This window comes from Uncinocarpus reesii, genomic scaffold (assembly GCF_000003515.1).
Source record: "Uncinocarpus reesii 1704 scaffold_1 genomic scaffold, whole genome shotgun sequence".
Lineage (NCBI taxonomy): Eukaryota > Fungi > Ascomycota > Eurotiomycetes > Onygenales > Onygenaceae > Uncinocarpus > Uncinocarpus reesii.
In genome coordinates, this window is record NW_003052500.1 from 6,381,266 (window position 1) to 6,403,203 (window position 21,938).

At 49.9% G+C, this 21,938-nt stretch overlaps 6 protein-coding genes across 6 annotated transcripts; 4 read left to right on the forward strand and 2 right to left on the reverse strand.

The window, feature by feature from the left end:
* Nucleotides 1–840: 840 nt before the first annotated feature.
* Nucleotides 841–3,869, forward strand: UREG_02411 (vacuolar protein-sorting protein bro-1; the record flags this gene model as incomplete). The annotated part of the gene is made up of 3 exons (XM_002542849.1): nt 841–1,118; nt 1,185–2,775; nt 2,826–3,869. 3 exons carry the CDS (start codon nt 841–843, stop codon nt 3,867–3,869), a joined length of 2,913 nt encoding a protein of 970 aa, XP_002542895.1.
* A 1,210-nt stretch (nt 3,870–5,079) lies between these two features.
* On the reverse strand, nt 5,080–5,945 carry UREG_02412 (uncharacterized protein; the record flags this gene model as incomplete). Its single annotated transcript, XM_002542850.1, has 3 exons — nt 5,080–5,386; nt 5,607–5,705; nt 5,827–5,945. 3 exons carry the CDS (start codon nt 5,943–5,945, stop codon nt 5,080–5,082), a joined length of 525 nt encoding a protein of 174 aa, XP_002542896.1.
* A 4,981-nt stretch (nt 5,946–10,926) lies between these two features.
* Nucleotides 10,927–12,234, forward strand: UREG_02413 (DNA-binding protein creA; the record flags this gene model as incomplete). Its single annotated transcript, XM_002542851.1, has 1 exon — nt 10,927–12,234. The coding sequence occupies one exon, from the start codon at nt 10,927–10,929 to the stop codon at nt 12,232–12,234; it is 1,308 nt and encodes a 435-aa protein (XP_002542897.1).
* A 2,888-nt stretch (nt 12,235–15,122) lies between these two features.
* On the forward strand, nt 15,123–17,099 carry UREG_02414 (uncharacterized protein; the record flags this gene model as incomplete). Its single annotated transcript, XM_002542852.1, has 5 exons — nt 15,123–15,335; nt 15,417–15,766; nt 16,518–16,612; nt 16,724–16,958; nt 17,021–17,099. The coding sequence occupies 5 exons, from the start codon at nt 15,123–15,125 to the stop codon at nt 17,097–17,099; spliced, it is 972 nt and encodes a 323-aa protein (XP_002542898.1).
* Nucleotides 17,100–17,639: 540 nt separating this feature from the next.
* On the reverse strand, nt 17,640–19,041 carry UREG_02415 (uncharacterized protein; the record flags this gene model as incomplete). The annotated part of the gene is made up of 2 exons (XM_002542853.1): nt 17,640–17,710; nt 17,769–19,041. 2 exons carry the CDS (start codon nt 19,039–19,041, stop codon nt 17,640–17,642), a joined length of 1,344 nt encoding a protein of 447 aa, XP_002542899.1.
* A 760-nt stretch (nt 19,042–19,801) lies between these two features.
* UREG_02416 (uncharacterized protein) lies at nt 19,802–21,455 on the forward strand (the record flags this gene model as incomplete). The annotated part of the gene is made up of 4 exons (XM_002542854.1): nt 19,802–19,844; nt 19,921–20,202; nt 20,406–21,052; nt 21,105–21,455. The coding sequence occupies 4 exons, from the start codon at nt 19,802–19,804 to the stop codon at nt 21,453–21,455; spliced, it is 1,323 nt and encodes a 440-aa protein (XP_002542900.1).
* Between the last annotated feature and the right edge of the window lie 483 nt (nt 21,456–21,938).

Consider the following 21,938-nt stretch of genomic DNA (forward strand, 5'->3'; position numbering starts at 1 on the left):
TGTTTGACATTTGCTTTTGGTCATAGCGTTCTTCAGCATTGCTTCGGATTTTTTTCCTTCTAGGTATCTTCTGCGAAAAAGCCTACTACTACGATTGGTTTTACATCCTGTGAATACATACAAGCACATATAGATTGAGGCAGACTTCTTTCTCTGTATTACTATTCTGCAAGGCCATCTCCACTTGCTTTTTGAGGTTGAAATAATGTTCTGATGTCGGCGTTGATCCTTGCAGCAGTGCATGCGCTTATGTATGGTAACCAAATACCTAGTTAGTGCGTGCGAGAGGACGAATTAACAAAAAACTATTCATCAAACTCGCCAATATGCAATTGTAAGTCAACCAGAAGGCATCAGACTCGCAGGAGCGTGGAATGTGCGGAGTGGCGATGTTTGCTGTTTGATATCTCTCTCCAGGATCGTAGTAGTCAGCTTGTCCCCTTTTGCAGCGTCATAGCGAACTACCAACGAAGCCCCTCGCATTTCTCGCCCTGCAGCCTAAGAATTTATCCTCAACGTCAGCTTACCCGGTTCAACGGATAATTGCTTCTTCGATCCCTTTCGGCCGCTCACCATTCGCCCAAGTCCACCAAAATCTATATCGAACGGAGCGTCGTCATCTCTTTGCGCCCGCCCGAACACCTCCAGCCAGCGAAGTTCACCGCATCGAACCCATCGCCCACTTTGCGCAGCGTCGGCCCGTCGTCCTAGCGCCAACCAAAACCGCGGTTGCTAATATTGTTCCGTCTATTTTGGCTACTTTACAAACCGTTAATTGTCCTTAACGTGGTGCTGCTGTGCCCTGCGTCGGCCAGCGCTCTGGAACAGTCCGCCGTCACAATGCTACAGTCACCGATGATATCATGTCCCCTCAAACAGACAAACGAAATCGACTGGATCCAGCCATTGAAGTCGTATATCCGGAACACATATGGCGATGATCCCGAAAGGTACTCGGAAGAATGCGCTACGTTAAATAGGCTACGGCAGGACATGCGGGGAGCGGGGAAGGACAGTGCCACTGGACGTGACCTGCTATATCGGTATTATGGACAGCTGGAATTGCTGGACTTGCGGTTCCCGGTCGACGAAAATCATATAAAAATCTCTTTTACATGGTAAGAGCAGTTACGGGCTGGGTGAGAAATGGAAAACCTGTGCGCTGACATATCCGGATTATTCAGGTACGATGCTTTTACCCGAAAGGCCACTTCGCAGTACTCGTTGGCATACGAGAAAGCGTCCATAATATTCAACATCTCCGCTGTCCTGTCATGTCATGCGGCGAATCAAAGTCGCTCAGATGACACCGGCCTAAAGACAGCGTACCATTCGTTTCAGGCGTCTGCCGGCATGTTTACTTATATCAATGATAATTTTCTCCACGCACCTTCTACCGATTTAAGCCGAGATACTGTCAAAACACTGATAGCGATCACGCTAGCCCAAGCACAGGAAGTTTTCCTTGAAAAGCAGATCCGGGATGAGAAGAAGCCTGGCTTTTTAGCTAAGCTTGCTAGCCAAGCAGCCCACCTATATGCTCAAGCCAGCGAAGGGGTTCAAGAAAACGTCGCCAAAGGCACCTTTGAGAAGGTGTGGACAACTCTAATTCTAATTAAGGCCTCCCATTTGTCCTCCGTTGCAGGGTACTATCAGGCCATCGCTGATGATGGGAGCGGGATTCACGGGATCTCGATTGGCCGGTTAAAGTTGGCTGAAAAGCAGTCAAATGCGGCCCTTGGCTTAGCTAAATCGTTTCCATCTTCTGTACCAACGGGCTCAAATCTAAATTCAGACACAGGCTCGGCCATAGTCGAAATCGTTCGAAGACACCTCACCAATGTCCAGGAGAAGCTGGCGTCATTTATAAGAGACAACGATTTTATTTACCACCAGCCCGTCCCCACGGAAGCTGGTCTGTCTATGATCGCCAAACTCCCCGCTGCCAAAGCTATCCCTGTCAGTGAGTTATATCAAGGACAGGACATCCAAAGAATTATTGGACCTGATATCTTTCAAAAAATCGTGCCAATGTCGGTTACAGAGTCCGCGAGTTTGTATGACGAAGAAAAAGCTAAACTTGTCCGGGCTGAAGTTGAGAAAGTGGAAGCCGCCAACGGAGAAATGGCTGCTAGCCTTGATTTTTTGAAATTACCTGGAAGTCTAAACATATTGAAGGGAAGTATTGACCAAGAGATGACTTGCGATCAAGACTTCAAATCGTGGTGCGAGGAGATTGCCGGGCATGACCCGTTCCGCGGTACCCTTGATGATTTACAAGAAGATAAAATCACACTCCTCAGCACATTGGAACAGTGCTCTAAACAACTTGACATGGAAGAGAGTGTTTGTGAAAAGATGCGGTCGAAATACGGGGTGGAGTGGACCCAACAACCAAGCGCACGGCTTACAGCTACGCTGAGAAGCGACATTAGGACATACCGTAGTACCATTGACGAAGCAAGCGCTAGTGATTCACAACTTCTAGTCACCCTCAGGCAGTATGAAGCAGATTTTGAGGACATGCACGCTGCTGGAGAGTCAGGGGAAGCAGATATTCTTTTCCAACAAGCCATGATCAAGGCAGGATCAAAGCAGGGCAAGAATGGAGGCACCAGCCCTTACTCTGCCCCTGAAGGCAATCTATTGGACGACGATTATGATGAGGGCGCTATGCCGATATCAGATCAAATTGCAAGAGTCGAAGAACTGCTGCGAAAATTAAACCTTGTCAAGAGAGACCGGATGCAGACCTTGAAAGATCTGAAAGACAAGGTAACTAATCGCTTCTGTTTCGGGGGAAGATACATGGCTGACCCACCTAGGTTCATAATGATGACATCTCCAACGTACTGATATTGAATAAAAAAGCAATCGCTAATCAAGAAGAGCAGCTCTTTCAGGCGGAGTTGGAGAAGTTTCGACAGCATCAAAATCGACTATTCCAAGCAAATCATAAGCAAACAGCGCTCATGAAGGAGCTCGCTAAAGTTTATGGGGACTTACTGCAGGATAAAAGGGTGAGAGCAGAGCAGTCCAAATACGAGGCTTTGTCGAGGCAAAGAAACACCGCAATATCTAAATACCGCAAAGTCCATAAAGCGTTCAAGGAACTTCTATCGGGCCTCGATCAAGCGCAAGCGTTCTATATGCAAATGAAAGACACAGTTGATAGCTTGAAGAAGAATGTCGACACCTTCCTCAACAATCGTCGATCCGAAGGAGCACAACTACTAAATCAGATCGAGCGTGAGAGAAACTCGACAGGCCAAGAAGGACGAGAGCGAGGAAACCTGAGACAGTTAATGGAACGATTATCAATGGAACCAAATTCCACATCACCAACATCGTCAAACCCAAGGCCAGGAGCAATCAAAGCATCGTCTTCGGCCACAAGGTCATCACCTATTTCTCCCAATCACGGCACGGTTGCTACAACAGGGCAAGCCTCCGGCTCCCACAACCAAAAGCCTGTGTCTTATCCTCCTCACATGCCCGGCAACGGCGCCGCTCTAGAAGTTTATAACGCGAGTCAACCTTATCAGCAACACACACCCGAAGGCTACAACCCCATGGCTTACTTTTATCAAGCACCAACCTCACCACCACCCAATCAACAATATTTTAACCCAGCCTATGGAGGGTATCCGGGTCAATCTCCCTACATCCCCCAAGGCTATGTCCCTCCCCCACCTCCACCCCGACCCCAGCGTTCATCTGGTTATAACGTTCCAGCAGGCGCGTATATAGCGAATCCCGGTGCCGCTAATTATCAGCAAGGGCCCGGAAGGCCACCAAGCCAACCGCAAGGAGTCCCCCCTGGTTCAGCCGCAAATGACCCGTGGGCTGGATTGAATGCGTGGAAATGAATAATGACTTTTCGAAGCGAAGATGGTTATGTTTTACAATAGCCCGACTGGATGTCCCTTATGGCCGGTTTATGCAACATATTAGAGGAGAGAACCTCGGCTGAGGGCGAATTATTCGTACCCTACCATAGGTGACGACGTGATGAGGGAGATGGACTGATATGGATTATATCGGCGTTGGAGTATCTATGCCTGAAAAGAATTCAAATTCCCCGATTTTGCAGGTAGCTAGGGATATAGAACTGGGACTGGGGAATGTTTTCAGTCAATACAATATTCTATTATTGGCTTAGGGTACATTTGCCAACTAACGCCGACATTTTGTACTGCAAGTTGCATTATTTCCCATTTAATGCGTCATGGTTAACTATCCTCGCCCTTTTGGATCTTGCTTTTCTTTATCCAGCACTGCAAGGCTCTTTCGCGACCCCCCCGTTTTCGCACCTGGGGTGATTCGGCGCTTGTCTGAATTTTTAATCTTCAATCTGAGACGTATCTTTGCGCCAGATTGCCTTTGGCAAAGTCTTAGATATATATATCGAAAGTTTGCAAGGGAGCCATTGTATCATTTTGATTTTGAGTATACTAGCGATCTGCTGGGCCCCCTCCCTCTCCGGGGGGCCCGTTTCGGCTGTGTCTACGGAGTATATAATTGAAACAACATGATTCTTTTCATCGAGAGAATTCTTTTTTTTTTTTTTTTACTAAAGTGTGATTCCAGAGACCGGCTTCGTAAGCCTGGCAATGAGCTTTCCCGGTTGAGCATTTACTTGATATAGAAAGGCTATACATTTTTAATGATATAATGTTAAAATATACAAGACAAGCCCCCGAGAGATGATCAATATCCATCGCCCTTATACTAGAAAAAACCATGAACCAAGGCCGGAGGACTAAAAACAAGCATGAGCACTCCCAGGCAGCCTGATGCAGGTCCATTCTCCTCAACACCCGCAAGAAAGCCCCGGGTCCCTATGCCAGGCCACAACAGCATTCACCCCGTCAGGTTTTTCTTGTTGGATTGTGTTGTGTTTGTGGTATTGTGAGAGGGTGACTTGTCAACCCAGCCATCAGCCTCTGTTTCCACCGCCGGGGCGGTGGTGGCAGGCCAAATGCAAAGCTACCCATTCCTTCAACGCCAGCTGTTGCCGCTGCATGGCAGTTGCACTGCATCTTTTCGGTTCACAGAAAAATAATATGGGATAGCCAGTCACTGTTGTTGATTCCTGGCTCGGCGAATTCCAAATTTGTTCACAGAGGACCATTTTTGTTTTCCAAACCCTGGCATGAGACTCCAATGGATCTCACACGAAAAAAGCATCTTTTTGCAATTGTGGTACGGATATTTCTGGTAGTCATATATTAGAAGATTCGAATCCAACAAACTTTCCTGTTGATAACCACTGTAACATCCGCCGTCTCCGGGCTTCTTGAAAATGTCATGGGTTGTGCTTTTGCTTGACTCAGTATAGCCAACTTCAGCACCGAGGAAAGGTAGCATTATCCCGGCTCCTTTTCTGTTGGATATCAAGTGTAAACTGGCATATACAGCCGCATGTAACTGGAGGGTTTGGTAATTCCTCATAAAGATCCCATAAGCAAGATGGAGATCAGAGATCTATAACATTTAGATTAGTTGGTAAAAGGGAGGAGGGGCATCGATTGCCCGTTGTAAGTTAATTCCATTACATTTGCGACAACTGCATGTTAGAAATGAGCAGCCCCTTGGTGGCTCACTGGTAAGAGGTCAACAAGACCTGGACAACAGATGTCCTGTCCATGAACTTGTTTGCCTCATTTGCCTTTGCATTGATGCTCGTGCCCTCTTCAATGACACTAACATTGACAGCCAATAGTGTCGGCATCAAAGTGAACAACTCACAGCAAGATTGGTCAGTTGCAGAAGAGTAGTATTTGTTGCTTTTTTATCAACCATATGCCCCTTGACCAGACTAACAAGGTATTGAAGATTGAGGGAGTTGGCACAAATGTAGTTGAGCATGTAAGTTTGTTCTCTGGGCCGGCAGGACATCGGTGTCTTGTCGCAAGAATAGCTTCCAGTGAGGACTGGGCCATGTTGGAGCCGGGCTAAGTAGAGGTTCACACGAAGAAAAAGGAGAGGCCGTTATCTTGAACCAGATTCTGCCAGTACCTGATGCGATGACTCAGATCTCAGGAACCGGTTCGGTACCAACTCCTCAAACTTGAGGGAGAATGCCAAAAGGGACAGTCGTCGGGTAATTTTCCAGTCGCGAGTACCGGCTCCCCTATATTGTCAGGGAGACTGGCATTCCCAGGATATACCTTTATATTTGCATCTCCAGGGCAAGAAGTTGGTCTCAGTTATCTGATTATGCGGCTGATATGAAAGAGCATCCGTTCTGGTCGTAGCTTAAGACGCTTTGGTGGTAGGTAATCTTTATGGAATGATAAAGTAGTACAACTTCCGGGGGTTTGCCTGTGCGTAACTTATTGCAAGCTTGGCCCCCAACATCTGTAATGCTAGTCTGTATTAGAACTGGCTTTCCATTTTCTCCCTCGAGACACTTACTGTGTTTGCCGGGCCTGGCTGGGGGGAGAACCTAGTAGTTGGTATATATGAGTTGTCGAATGGCGATTAGCTATACAGCATTAAATCATGTAAATAAAAGTTTGTCACATTAGAGGCTGTATGAACTGTCTGGCTCTTTTCATTGATCTGAAGGATGCGTCGCACCCAGAAAAGGAGTCTGCTGCTTTAAAGTCAGGCTTTTGTGAGCGCGTCAAACTCCCGGTGAGCAACTTTGTTGTGTCCCAGGCGCCATTTTGAGAACATCTGTTATATCCCGACAGGAATTGATAATAGTAATAGAAATATAGGAATGGTATTCTCTGATGGCCCCACCGTGTATGTACCAATGCCGTGGTATCGTGAGAGGGTCTCCCCATCTTGCCCCGGTAGCCAGTCATCGAATGCTGGTGGATATGAAAATCCTTTTATCAATGTTAAACGGGCCGGGGGGCTGAAGACGGGGTGAAGCAAAAATGAAGAAAAAAGGTAAAATGCTTCTCAGGGAGCTCTGGTAATAAGTTGTGCTGTAAGCGAAAAGTAAGAAAGTGGCGTTTGAAGATGGGGTCGAGGCCAGAGAGGCTGCTCATGTCAAGCCTCTTGTGAGTTCTCACCACTGGCCCCCAAGATTCTTATCATCAGGATGTCGAGCATAATCTGGGGGTACTGGGGGCTCAAACAGTTGTTGCAACCCCCCGTTCAGCCAGTGTTCAGGTCCCCAAGGAAAAAAGAAAGCATAGTGTGTAGTTGGTCCATAGAGTTTACCCCGGGAAACGGTGAGTTACCGGCGGTGAGGGTAGTTATAGTTGCAAAGAGTCGCCGATGAGAAAAAAGTGAGAACCCGGTGAAGGCAAAGTCAGAGCCCTGCTAAAGAGTATCCACGGTCAAGTGATCAGCTTCCTGTCAAGACGTGCGATGAAGCACAGATGATCCGGTCACCCAGGCAAGCAAAGTGAGCTGCAGCTTGATCGCTGATAGTAAGTTATCAAGTTTAGTTGGGCGATCGTAGAGCGATCTTGAAGATCAGCGACAAGCCGCTGTCAACCGCGGCCAACCCAACCGAGATGCCAGAGAAAAGAAGAACGAGGAGAGATTGCTTGGGCGGGGAAGAAGTAGTATTCAAATGGAGCTGATAAGAGTGAATCGCAGAGGAGTGACTCCGTGTCCCCGATCTGCACCTTTGATTCACGGGAACGCCTTGACTGGAGATGCTATCAGGATCCCTCTGTAGACTGTCCCAGCCCAGACCGGGGTTGCAGCGGCATAGCCCCACGGAGTTTCACTTTTGATGATTACTCCGATACGAGGATGTTGAGATCTGAGTATGGGGGATCACCGGTTTATACTGTGTGGGTTACACCGGGTCAGGAGCTTCATCAGTTGTTCACAGCTCCTGTCCCAAATCCGGGGGTTGCAGTCTGCGGAGAGCGTCTTGGTAGCATCCGGAGAAAAAAAAAAGAAACGAGAGACGCAGGGATCACGAGGAGAGAGGAAACGAGCTGATTTGTACGTAACGCCAGATCTCGTTGTGTTGCTCGCAAGGTGATGGCAGATGGTGCTTCTTGTTCTTCTCCAACAACCCCGTAACTCGTATAGTTGTGTCCTGCTCCAATCGGCGGTCGTCTTCCGATCGGGCCCAGTGCGCCGAAACATCTCTTTGATGCTTTTATTGGGCATCCGGTTCTTCATCTTTCTTTTCTCTTCTTTTCTTTTCTCTTTTTAATTTGCGCTCCCAAGGTCCGCTGTGCTCGCCAAGGGAGACAGCGACGCCCAGTTCCCCAAAAAAAGAAAAGAAAAAAGACGCCCATTAGAAAATGACTGGTGCCTCCGTTCTTCCCCAGGCTGCCAAGTGCCCGGATCAGATAACCACGGAAGCGGTGCACACATGGCAGCACGGCATTGGGATTGTGGCCCTCTTAACGAATCTTGCTGGGTCACCGCCTCTGATGCCCAAGGGTTGCCACATGAAACATCCAGTCAAGATGGCCGATTTCAGATGGGCGGTGACAAGAACACATCTTCGCCTGTATTCTGAGATGAATTATTAGAGGATTCCGGGTTGACGTCATGTGGCCTGAGGTTTTTGATATTGTTGCTATAATTACTCTGGAGAGGATAGATTATATTGCTACTCTACGAGATACAGACGAGTCTCTATCTGATACGCGCAGATTGGCGCGCGGATCCCCCAAGTTCCCCACACCGACAGCACGCCCGCGCGGTGAGGCTTGTTCTGTGTTCCCTGTTCAGGGGGGTTGCTGCGCTGGTTATCACCCTTATCACTTATCAGTTGACAGGTGAAACCGGCCACCAGCAGGATCAAAATCCGTTTTTCCCAGAAAAACCTCGGGAAGCAAAAGGGGAATCAAGGCCATCATGCCGACGTCAGGACAACGCGTCCAGACCTAATAAGCTGGGTTGACAACTCAAAAGAGCGCAACTCCCGAGATTCCCCGAGCGCTCTCCAGGATCCAGACCGACTCGTTTTCGCGCAGAATCAGCCAATCGGTGTGGCGCAGGCGCGCATTCTCCTTGGGAAAACTGGTGGGGAAGAAGACAAGTAAGGATAAAACTGTTCGGAGGGTGAACCGCGGCTCGGATGAGATTCCTGTTCGGCGACGTAGTGATTATATTGCAGTTTTTCTCTCTCGAGTTCAGGGGCAAAACTGGTCGGGCCACCGGCAGCTTATAAGCAGCTGGAATAATGGGATGACTGTTTTTGCTTCCCCACATCCCACTCAAGCACAGGATCTCGGCAGATGTAACAGTCGTGGAGGTTCTTTTTTTTGATATTTTTTATTTCTCACATGATAATATCTAGACTGTCAGTACAGAAAAGGTGTGTCCCATCTCTTGCCTTGGTTTTCCGGAGCAGAGCACGTTCAGAGCTCGGTGTGTCGTGACATGGGGAGAGTTTTTTCTTTCTTTTTTTTCTTTTTTTTTCAAGGTCGCATTTCCCCAATAATTAACCAACGGACTAATTAATTGGAGGCGGCTTCCGAAACATGGAACCAACTGGAGATCCGATTGCTACTGTACCTTTTTTTTTTTTTTTTTCCCTTCTCTTTTTACTCGAGTCTGCCCTATGCTCGCTCCACCTCCAGTTGTTCCATCTGCCCAAATCACCGTTGCTGGCGTTCCCATGTGCTGCCTGTTTCTTGGTTTCCGTCAATAGTCCAGCCTGTCGCCGGAGATTTGCCCTCGATGGGCCATGCAATCAGAACCTGCAGCAGGGGTGCCCGGGGCGTTGTGCCAGTGTGTGTGAGATAGAGCGTGTGTGTGTGGTTCGATCGCCGCATGTGCCGAGAACCGTGCTTCAAGATCGAGTTAGAAAGTAGTTAATAGAGTATCCTCGGGCCAATAGAATAGAATTCCTCGTTGACATGATTGTGGATTTGCTCGTCTTGACATTGATTTGGAACTGGGCGACAATTTACAAAGCAGAGCAACTCTCGCTGTCCAGATCGATCGCGATGGTGTCATTTATTTCCCGTATTTGCTCTCTTGCTGCCCCACGCCCGCGCTGGATTTGCCCGGTTCCCCATGGCGGTTGGAACCCAAGGTACCTCTCGTGCTGGCGGGCGTGGCTTGGTACTTGCCCGGGCCATACAATTGTGCGGCACGGAGCCGGTATCTTCCCCGGTCAAAGACTTTCGACTCTGATCTGCCCTACGAAAGTCTACTGCGGAAAAGCCTCGTCATCAGCTTTAAATCCTTTTTTTCTCTCTTTATGATTTAACTTATCCCGCTGGCTCCCTGCGCGTGTTTCTTTTGTTTGCAGTCAGCCCTGTCTCGCTTCGCTATATTCAACTCCGCCTCCCAGCTGCTTTCTTTTCTTTTTGACCGTTTCTTCACTACTCTTCCTCTACCCCAGACACTCCCCCAAGGTATGTTCAAACCAACAGCCCCCCCCAATCCCAATCCCAATCCCTGCTGCCTGTTCCTGCTGCTCCTCCTTGCTGCCCTCTCCAGTCTCTAGACCCTCTCGACCCTTTTCTTTTTTTTTCTTTTCTTTCTCCACTCCTGCTCCATTGTCTTTGATCCCTGTGTGGCCCGGCTTCTTTCCCTCCTGCCTGGCGCCGTTCCTTATTAAGCCGATCTCCGCCGTGACGCTTCTCTCTCTCTCTCTTCCTCTCTCCTTTCTTCTCTTGCTCTCAGATCACATCATTCTGACACTACTGTGAGGTTATGATACTAAAGCCTTTTGCTCTTAGACATCATCCTCACTTTCGTCCCATCACACTCACACAACCCCAACAAAACACTTCACGGCCATCCGCTCAGGTGACACGGATCACACTCCCTCCGACTCTTTAAAAAGGCCTCTGCTTCTTCATTTTTCCCCTTCTCCATCTCAACGGCCACAATCCGGAGACTCGACCGCTCGCCAATCCCTGAACGATCGATCTCAAATTCTGCATCTAGACCACGTCATACATCCCTTCCCTCCGTCCGTGCACCCCTTTCGACTCCCTTCGTTAACCGCTCGTCGATCCTTCAGAGTCTGTAATGCCACGTTCATCCTCCGGGGTGGCCTTTTCGGATCTATTAAATCCCCAGACCCGTTCTGGTGACCATCACGCTGCCTCTTTGGCTTCCTCAAACCACTCTGCCGCTTCCGGTGCCTTCCAGTCTGCACACAAGAACGCTTCTCCCGCCGCCATGTCGCCCTCCATTCTACCTCCTCTCGCCAAGGGACAGCGCGCCGCCGCTGACGAACCCCGTCAAGAGCTGCCGCGGCCCTACAAGTGTCCGCTCTGCGACCGTGCCTTTCACCGCCTAGAGCACCAAACTAGACATATCCGCACGCACACCGGCGAGAAGCCACACGCTTGCCAGTTCCCTGGCTGCTCCAAGCGATTCAGTCGCTCAGACGAACTGACCCGCCACTCAAGAATCCACAACAACCCAAACTCGCGAAGAGGGAACAAGGCACAGCAGCTGGCTGCGGCTGCGTCCATGAACGGCATGCCCGATCCAAACCACGCCGCCGCCGCTGCCATGATGCCGCCGCCAAACAAGCCCATCACCAGATCCGCGCCTGTCTCGCAAGTCGCTTCGCCAAACGTGTCACCGCCGCACACCTACGTCACCTATGCCACTCATCTGCCCTCGAACCTTGGCCCGTACGGTCGAACGGCCGGGGAACGCCCAACGTCTGCAATGGACATGAACATGCTCGCGACTGCGGCGTATCACGTTGAACGCGACGATCTCGCCTCGTACCATTATTCCTCCAACGTTGCGGCTTCTCGCTCGCCATTCCACAACGGATTGCGCCCGGCACATCACTCCCTCCATCCCAACAGCCGACTGCCATCCTTGTCTGCCTATGCGTTGTCGCACTCCATGTCCCGGTCGCACTCGCAAGAAGACGACGACTACGGCCACCGGGTCAAGCGTTCAAGACCCAATTCTCCCAATTCAACCGCTCCCTCTTCGCCTACCTTCTCTCACAACTCACTGTCGCCAACACCAGACCACACCCCACTTGCCACGCCGGCCCACTCCCCGCGCTTGAGACCGTTCATCGCCAATGACTTGCATCTGCCTGCCTTGCGACACCTGTCTCTGCACCACACACCGGCCTTGGCTCCCATGGAACCGGCAGCCGAACCGCAGACTCACTATTCCCCCGCGCAACCGCACTCCGGTCCTTCCATCTCGGATATCATGTCTCGTCCAGACGGCACCCAGAGGAAGCTCCCCGTGCCGCAGATTCCCAAAGTTGCCGTCCAGGAGGTTTTGAATCCGGGCGGCGGCATCGCCTCTGGCAACTCGTCCGTTGCCGGCGGTGATCTCGCGGAGCGCTATTAGATCCCTGGCATTTCGATTTTGAAAAAAAAGATCAAAAGAAACGAAACGCATGCATTCTCAAAAAATCTTATTTGCATTGCTCGGCGACTATAGCAAGAATTATCCGGAGCTTCTTTTACACAAAAAACATTTTTTACTTATAGACTGGAATGGGGGTTATGGGGTTTGATTTGATTTTTTATTTTTTACTTGTCTTTTCTCCAATTGATTACTCTGGCACAAAAAAGCAAAACCTTGATTTCTTTCCTTTCTCTTCGACCATTATTACTATTCGACAAACCATTGCCGGCTCACCGGCCTGGACTGGGAACTCTCTGCTCTTTGTCTCGTTTGTTGCGGGGAACAACCAGGTGTCCTGCTGGAGCCCAAGAAAAGATTGCTTACACTTCTCTGCCGCCTGTGTTGAATTATTAGCACTACTATCCTTCCATTCTATTTTTTTTTCTACTTTTCTTTTTTCCTACGTCAGCAAGCTTGTATTACGAAACCAAGATAGAGAAGAGCTGGACTACGAAAACAGACACAGTCCACTTTGAAACCGGGCAACCGAGATGAATTACTCCTAATCAGATATACACACATACTCTCTCTCTCTCTCCCCCACTTTCTCTCTCGTTTTGTCAGTTTTCCAATTTCCCTTTCGTCGTCCTCTCTCACTTGTCACTTGTGCCAGTCTTATGACCGTGCAAAGAAAGTAATATAAAAAAAAAAAAAAAAAAAAAGAAAGAGAAGCAAGGATTAATACTTAATAATACAACATAGAATATTATTATCTAAAATGATCGACGCTCGCCCAGCGATCCTGTTCTGCCTTGAAATCTCTCCGCATCCCCCATCGGTTATTAGCTCAAAGCAAGAACAAGATCCTAGACCGGAGTGCGCGGAAGAAAAGAAGACTGCTTTTTTTGATGTAACCGCGAGAAAAAAAAAAAGCCAACAACTAATAAGTAACTACTCCGATGTGTGAAACGACGTATATACGTTTTCCTCCACTGCATAAAAGTGGTTTTGCTTCTGGGCCGTGGCTTTGCGGTACCTTACCTTGTCGTTAGGACCCCTGGGGCTTCTGCTGGTCTTGTCGATCTGCTTGCATGGGGGGGGTGGATTGAGCTATCTGTGAAGGGTTTTGCTGTTACAGATCGTTAAGAGACAAGACTTCTTGTGGGGAAAATAAAGTAGTATAGCACTAGCAAAAAGCTGGAGGGGAAGGGAGGAAGAAAAAAAAAGGGCAACGCCCCTGACAAGCCTGCGCATTGGCCTTGCTTGGGGCGGGGGTGCGAGTTGAAGATCAGTTGCGCCGGCTGGAAAATCGGGAAGAGCATTCTCGGAGAGACCAGCTGAGTAGCTTCAGGGTCCCGGCATGGATGACCGGTTAGATTCCAGAGATTCAAAGTGCGGAGGAGAAGGAGAAGGGAAAAAAACTCCGTTCGAACAGGGCCAGACCAGAATTCAACCTATTTGACGCCGAAATACTCCGCCGTCGGTCTCCTTTTGGTTGCTATGACCGGGACCAGGATTCTCTCTTTTCGGAGGAAAACCTTTTTTTCTTTCTCTCGACTCTCGAGCCTCGAAGTTCTGCTGCTATTTGTTGCTTAGGAAGATTCTCGAGGCCTCCCCTGGATCCTCGTCTGTCCTCCCCCGGTCCCGTCCTTGCCTGGTGCAGGAGAGGTTGCATTTACTGGGTACTATGGAGGAAGGGATATACGTATACGTATACTCCGGGACTCATTCGGCCATCTAGCCATCATCGTCAAACCCTGGAGATCGATGCGTCAACAAGGACGATGACGGAACAAGGAAAAAAGGACCTGTTCCTCTTCATCGTCGTCATCTTCCTACTCGCCTTCCTGTCTTCTCGATCGATTTCAAATGCAGCGGGGGCGGGAGGGGGACACGCACAGGTCCCTCTCTCCTCTCGTCCACCTCGTCGCCTCCATCGCCCTGCAGTGGAGAGAATCCGTGCGCGATTCTGACACCGACTGACGATCAGAATCGTGCTCCTTCTTCGATGAGGGCAATGAACATACACAATCCTTCTCCTCCCTCCCCCCGCCCCTTGGGGTAACTTACTGTTCCAAGGTACAAAACTCCGCCCGGTTTGCAAGCTCGCTTGAAGGCGAAACACGTTGGATTGCCAATCAATCGGCCACCCTTCCTCTCTTCCCATCCGCTCCTCCCCCCTCCTTTCGATTCTAGAAGCAGGAGAATGCGTGGGTCTTGATGCGCGCAAGAAGAAGATCATCCTGTCAAGGACGAAGATGAATGCACGCAGAAGTTTAAAACATTCCAGAAGTTCCAGAAGACACCCCTGGCCCGCTGGGGGGTGCTGTGGGTTCTTTCTTTTGGTCCTTTCTCAGATGCCTGGTCAAGAATTGGGGTCTCGCCCTCTGCGTGTGTGCCTTGGCTGAGCGCGAGTGGGTGAGGCGAGGGCTGATAGAGCAGCATTATTGCTGGGTTCAAGAGGAAAGAAAGAAGCAGTTCTGCTGCAGGGAGTCGGATGCCTGACAAGACGGTACCGTAAGTTTCGCGTTCGATTAGATGAGATAAGATAACGGTGTTTAAAGTTTGAACGATTGATTGGCTTAACTCTCGGTTTCATGGACCATTCAGAATGCTAGAAACAATCAAGTTTGCAAAACTAATAACCAATCAAAAGCCTTATTCTTTTTGCGGTGATGTCACAGGGACAACACCCGCACTAAACCATATTAGGATTCGGCGCGTCTTTCACCGATTGAGCTCTTCGTGATCGGTTTCTATCCCATTTGCTCTCCACCGCGTCAGAAAGCACATGAAGGCCAAGCTGTGGGCTGATGTGCTCTGATTATTCCTCCCATGCAGTGAAATTATACTTGCGTGCTCCCATTTGACCGATAACATACGCCACCATGGCTCCGCCGCGACAGCGAGGACCAGCAGCAACCAACCTCGACGACTCTAGGTCAGAAGCGTCAAGCGGCCAGCGAGAGCGGCAATTTGGTGCGTCCAAAGGTCGCAGAGGAGGGAATACAGCTACCGCGACGAGCAAGGATGCAAAACCCCCGCATCCGGCGGTTGTACTCGCAGGCGAGGCTGAACAGACAACGACAGAACACCCTGCAGTGAGTTCTTGGAATTTTTCGTGCAATTTGTCTTTACGCTTTGAGGTGAATTTAACGCGAAACTACTTTTTTCCCTTCTAGATCAACTGGTCCACCATGCCCCTCTCCGTGCTCCATCAATACCGCTACGTCCACAACCTCCCGTGCCCCAGCGCCTTCTCCTCACAAATCAATTCCATCCTTCTCTCCCGCGGAATCGGCCTCCGCTCCCCCACCGCCATCGCAGCCCGCAACGCCCAACGCGCCGCGAACAGGACCCCGCAATCTTCGTCGTCTTCCTCTAAAAGAGCCAAGGAGGCGACATCCGGGACGCAGGACGGCGTGGGTTTGCATCCCGTTTCCCAGGCGCGAGTGTCCAAGGACCATCTGGCGTCGGCGGTGAGGAAGCATTTTAATAACACGGCGATATCGGAGCAGGATGCTATCGCGAGGTTTGTGTACAAGGTTTCTGAAGAGAGGAAGGGGAGGGACTTTCGGTTGCGGTTTCAGCCATAAGAGCAAAAGTACCTGGGAACATAACGATTGAGAGGCATAGAGTTTCGGCAGTTACCGGTGTTGTTTGGGAGTTTGGTTTTGTTCTTTTTTCGCTTTGAGGAGGATATGGCTTTGGGTTTTTGAAGTGGATATTATGTCTTTATGCCCCGCCGGCGTTTTTAGTTATAGATATATAACTATCTGAAGCTTGGAATGACTCGTAAATATGCGCAGTATAACATGAGAAATGCGACGATGCTGTCTTTTCTGTTTGGATTGAATCATGAATGCCTCAATGTCGACGGCGGAGTTTGCCCTTTGGCCAGTTCCCAAACGTCGTTGAGTCGTCTATCGGAGTATATACGTGCGAAAGGAATTCACTTTCAGCGCTTTTATACGTCTTCCAACTCGACTTCCTTGTAACTGGAGAGTGCATGCGACTGTCCCATATCATTCTATCCCTTCTGATTTTTTTTTCTTCGCTACTTGTTGCGAAGGCGGCAGTTTATTTCCGTTCAAAGAGACGAGCCTGCTGTGGAGTTGGATTCCGCTCTCTTGAATTCTTCATAATGCAGCTTTGTTTGGCATCAACCAAACAATTGGCTTGTTTTCCCTCCATGGCCCAATGATTCAGGCTCAGCTCTGGCGGTGAAAATATCTGGCATCCCTCAACAACTTACTCAACGGCTCTCAAACTCAGACCACCAGATCTCTGCGCGCTCCGAGCCGAAAAGCTATGGTTGTCCAATTCTGTGAAGACTGCGGGAACCTTCTCGACGACATTCCGGATGAGCTTTTACGCTGTGAGCTATGTGGTCAGACCGCCAAAAGTAGTCTCCCCCCCCCCCTTTTCCCTCCGCTTTGGGGGGCCCCCATTGTTTCACTTTTGCCTGATCGTTGTTCTCTCGAAATAGATACAGCATTGAACTATACGCAAACGTCTACCTCTGAGAATTTCCCGTCGAGGCTGAGGAACAAGCTCAAGTCGTACACTCAGGAGGTGACGAGGGAGGCGGTCGGGTCGGGTCCGCAGATTGAGATGGATTGTGTCAAATGCCCGTCGAGAGAGGTGACCTATGCCCAGGTGCAGTTGAGGAGTGCGGATGAAGGGAGTACCATCTTCTATACTTGCATGAAGTGTAAACATAGGTGGGTAAACTCCACGGTTTTCAACCTAGGCCCATGAGCTAACATTGTGATTTAGGTGGCAGGAAAACAACTAAGCAGACGGATCTCGATTGCCTTGATTCTGGCCGTGATAAAACAATCTACTGGCTGGAGCCGAGTTGAGTCCTGATCTGATAGTATACGGGGAACCGAAGGAGATAGAGCGGAGCTATCAATGCCAAAAATCCAGTAACATGCTACTACAGTCTTTCCCTCCTCGTCTGAATGTCAAAATGAATGCTCAATATTGCCAGACAGTGCCATCCACTGTGAGATGTACAATCGATTGGAGAATAATGTGGTCCGTGCTTGTGGGTGCGAATCAGCAGCTTGGGAATATCATTGGCATTTTTTGCACAAGTAGGCTCTGTTAGAGAGACGGAGAAAGTAGAAAACAGGCAGGCGGGGCTCTTTTGCATAGAAGCAAAACGGGGGCGGATATAATACTTGATGGTTTGCTCGAGATTTGCAGAAATGTAGTTCAAGCCGAAATGAGCTCCCAAAGCCCTTCATTTAACCATGACATAAGTTGAGGGAGGTATATCTCCAAAATTTTGGATAAATCTAAATACATATTGTTGAAAAAAGGGATGCCTAAAAGGTGTCCTAAAGATTTCTGAGTGCGGAAGGAGTGCATGGAAGGAGATGGGATGCAGACCCGTTCTACTCCTTGATGTAAAAATGCTCTCCCCTTTCCAGTACTTCAACTTCGTCACCAACATGGATTGTGAATTCTGAAGAGGCAACTGTTAGCAAGATGGATAGACACTAATCGACAAGACAAGCACTTACTTTGCGAAACCGGAACCAACATCATTCCCAAACAACCACTTTTGTCCGCGCCTGCGTCGATATTTCTCATTGCTTTCAGCGTCTTATCCGGCTCAACCTGATGTCTCTCGCCCGTGTCGGGGTCCACATTGGGCAATCGACATCTCACCGTGCGACACGCAACGAGTATGTCAACGCCCTTCTTGTCATCGGACGATGAAGATGGCATAACCCTGCTCTCCGGACCCGGTACAATGCGCATCTTCTTCCAGTCATCTTCATCATACGCCTCCAATCCTTCAAGGACAATGTTCGGCCGAAATCGACGGACAGTGAACTTGGGGATAGCGTATTTAACCTTTTCCGCCATGCTTCTGATACTAGCCAGATTTTGCATTTGAAGAGGATACTCGTCTGGGAATCCCATGGTTGGTTTGAAGCCGAGATCGGCTTCGGTTGGAGCGTTTCCGCGTACTGGACGAGGGTGCTCAGGGTCGAAACGGAATAAGGATAGAGGCTTGGTGCTGCCTAAGAATGCGCCTAGAGAGCTAGGGATGTGGGTGCTATAGTTGTATGCGTTGGGGGTGTCGCTGAATATGCGCATCGGGATGGAAGAGTACTCGCCGTCAGGCGGGAAGAGCGGTACCTGGAACGATTCTTCTCGCGAGCAGAGGTTAAGTTTCATGCCGAGCTTGGTGAACAAACCAGTTCCTGTTCGGGGAAAATTGATCACCAAAACACCCTTGGAGCGGACTTCCGGAGCCTTGGGAGAGTATGTCGGCGATGAGGGGTCGGGAACCCAGATCTCAGGCCGTATCAAAGCCATTTTGCTAAATTTACCATCACGAAGGGTCCGACAGTCCCAACGACCCGCCACGGCTTTTTTACCATCATCATTTTTAGCTGTCGTTTCGATGTACTCCGCAAAGGCGAATTGGCGGTCGTACATCAGTCCAGTGTTCGTGCCATCGGCAAAGTTGAATTCCACACCAGCACAGCTCTTGATCGGGTATGAGATCAGTGCTTTGACTTTGATTTTCTTCTCCCCTTCCGTCCCATCCTTGGAGCGACTCTTCACGCCGTTTGTGCTGTACTGGTGTTCATCAGCGAGGTTGGAGAAAGATTTCAGTCCCAGTTTTCGACATCCTCTCGGCTGTCGGGACCGGGTTCGCCGGCCCGCGAGCTCATTGTACAGGAGGAAGAGGACGGGCGTGAGGCAGACGGAGTAGATGATGAAGAGGGAGACGGGAACGGGAAGGTCAAGGCGGGGTACGATAGCAGCCAGCCGGAGCATGGTTCTTCGCCGGTTGCTTCAAGAACGTCTGTAGTGACGAACCGGGATCAGATCTGAGAAAATCTATCTGGCCTTCGCTGGGCGATTGCTTGCAATGTCAGTGATCGAACGAGATCCGGGCCCTTTGCTAGACAGTCATGACAGGACGGAAGGCTTCGACGACGAGACAAGAGAATGTTAGTACATACGTGTCCGGTTGGATCGGGTTCACAATTCCAATGCCGACGGAGAAATAGATTTTTAAGAGATTTTTTGCGATCAAATCCCCCGGAGAGGTCGTTACTTTGATTAGCAGTTGTAGCCGAACGAGACAGCGTGCGTAGCGAGATGGCAACCCATGGAATCAACCCTCAAAGCTACCGTGAAGAGCAGAAGCTGGGGGGTCGCCCGTCTTTGGTTCTGATAATAAATAGTCCATGATTCCAAATCCTAGGAGGAGATATGGGATAATAAGGGCGCGGTCTCGAAAACTCCCAAGCTCTGATAAGCTCGGCAACACGAGTGACACCACCGCAATAGGCTATCAGAGCCGGTTTGCCGTGAGATTCAGAGCGTCGTTGCGGAATGCGATGCAACCCGTCGTGCGCGGTCATGCAAGGGCGAGCAAGGTGCTGACAGGCATGTGCTCCTTGGTTCTTGATAACAAACAGCCATTCGAGTTGCAAGTTCAATCAAGCGGAATTGGCCATCCAGTAGTTAGTTAGTCAATTAACCGCGACGCGACAAAGAAATCCACACTCTGCAGACTCGACACTCGACCATGACCACCGAAGACACCGCCAACTTCTCCAGTCCCGATAGCCGTACGTATAAGAGGTCCATTCCCGCCGTCGTTAGCCCCGACGTCTAGTTCCATCACGACTAATCTCTCTTCACTAGCTCGCAGACGCTCTTTGAGAGACGCGCCGCACGTCAAATTTGGCCTAGTCCCGGTGCTTGAGGAGGACTCGTCTTTATTGCAAAATATATCGACGGGTCTTCCGCGCTTAGATCTCGCCTTGTCGCTGCCTGCGGAGCCGCGGCCGTCACCGCTAGGCTTGGGTCTAAGCCGGCGCTATGTGGATGGCAACGCGGGCGCGGATGATGATATTGCTGCGGGAGTGCGACGGGGGGAGGTGACGGAGATTGTGGGACCGAAGGGTCAGGAAAGACGGTGCTGGCGTTAGTGTGTCTCGTTTGTTCATCTTGGATTTGATATTGGATTCTTTCATGAGCTGATGCGGATCCCATGATAGGACGAGTTTAGCTGCGGAGGTGTTGCGGTCGCAGCAAACGGTGGATTGGAATGGTACGTCTGTTCTCGTCGCCATTGATCTCGTGGCATGGAAATGCTGGGTTGCAGTTGATTAATATGTGATATACAGATACTGCGGGGCCGATATGCATTTCTCGACTACAATCTATACTCAGGGAGAGACGGGAACGGTCTCCAGCGGAGGGTGAGCCGTCACTGGCAGACAACAAATTCAATCTCGAAAAGCTCCTACACTTCCGACCAGCGTCCCTGGCACACCTGATCGCTCTCCTCTCGCATCCACCCCGTGGCTTCCCTCCTAAGAGCACGGGCCTAATTGTGGTTGATTCGATCTCGTGCCCTTTTGCTGCCGAGTTTCGACCCAGGCTACCGAAACGGTTGCGTGGGGCCGAACTCTCGCACGCGGAGCAGACCAAGTTAGAGAAGGAGTCAAGCCTGTATTTCAGCCTAATTGGGAGTATCTTGTCCGATTTACGCAGGCTGGCAATCCGTCTAAACTGCGCGACGGTGGTTATTCATGAAATGGGATCTCGGGTCAAAACCACTAGGCAACCGATGCTTCATGAAGTGATTTCCGGATTTACCTGGGATGCTGGAATTGCTTCGAGTATACTTTTATATTGGCATTGGTTGCCGTGGCGGATGAGAAAACAAACGGGGATGAAAAGGGTTAGGATTGCGGAAGTACGAAAAATCGGCGGGGCAGGCCTAGCGGAGAGGTCGATACGACGGATTGTCCCCTTTACGGTTGAAGTAGTAAGTATCGATTTGTCCTGCTGGCCCGACATGGGATGCTTATCGTGTTTAGGGTGGTCCCCGGGAGATTCTGGATGAGGACTCGATTGCCATAGCGGTTCCAGCGAGCCAAAATATACCGGATATCGCGAGCGAGAAGCGAAAATTCGACGGGATGGACAGCACTCCGAGCCACAGATTGAAAGTTGAGCCGACGATTGTGATTACAGGCCCTGATGATGGTGATGACGACGACGAGATCTTGGATCCATTACCAGGCGCCAACGAAGAGGACTACGAAGTGCCGGATAGCGAAAGCGACTTCGAGCGCGATGACTTGATATCCGATGGCTCTAACCATGTTGAGTCGGAGACAGAGATTTTGTTTCAGACTCTCCAGGACGACTCGTATCTGTATGATTGACGTTAGGTGTTGAAATGAGAGTATTGGAGACTGCCTGCTCCGTATCAACGAGGCAAAGAATGCAGAGGAATGAACATCGATGGGCACTTGAGATACGACCGATATCACAGAGGATTTCATCTCGGCCTCGGATAAACCCAGTGCTCGCCGATGACGCACATGCTGGGGGTATTCTCGATGATTATTAGCACAACATGATCATTGCCATGGCCGCATGGCGTGACGTCCGGGAGCTCCGTGATTAGCCAATGTCTGCATGAGTGACGGGGGATGGGTAAATCCGGGGTAACTCGCAAAATGGTTGGGGAGAACAGTCTCTTTGGGCTTTTGCCACGTAATATGCGGTGACTATCTCATCTCAAGCCTGACCAGAATCAGGGCGATGGAGGATGGAAGTACTAATAGTAGGCATACTATACTCCAGCCAATGCTAATAAGACCAACTCCCTTCTGGAGGGCAATCACAATGTCGCTGTGCCTCGG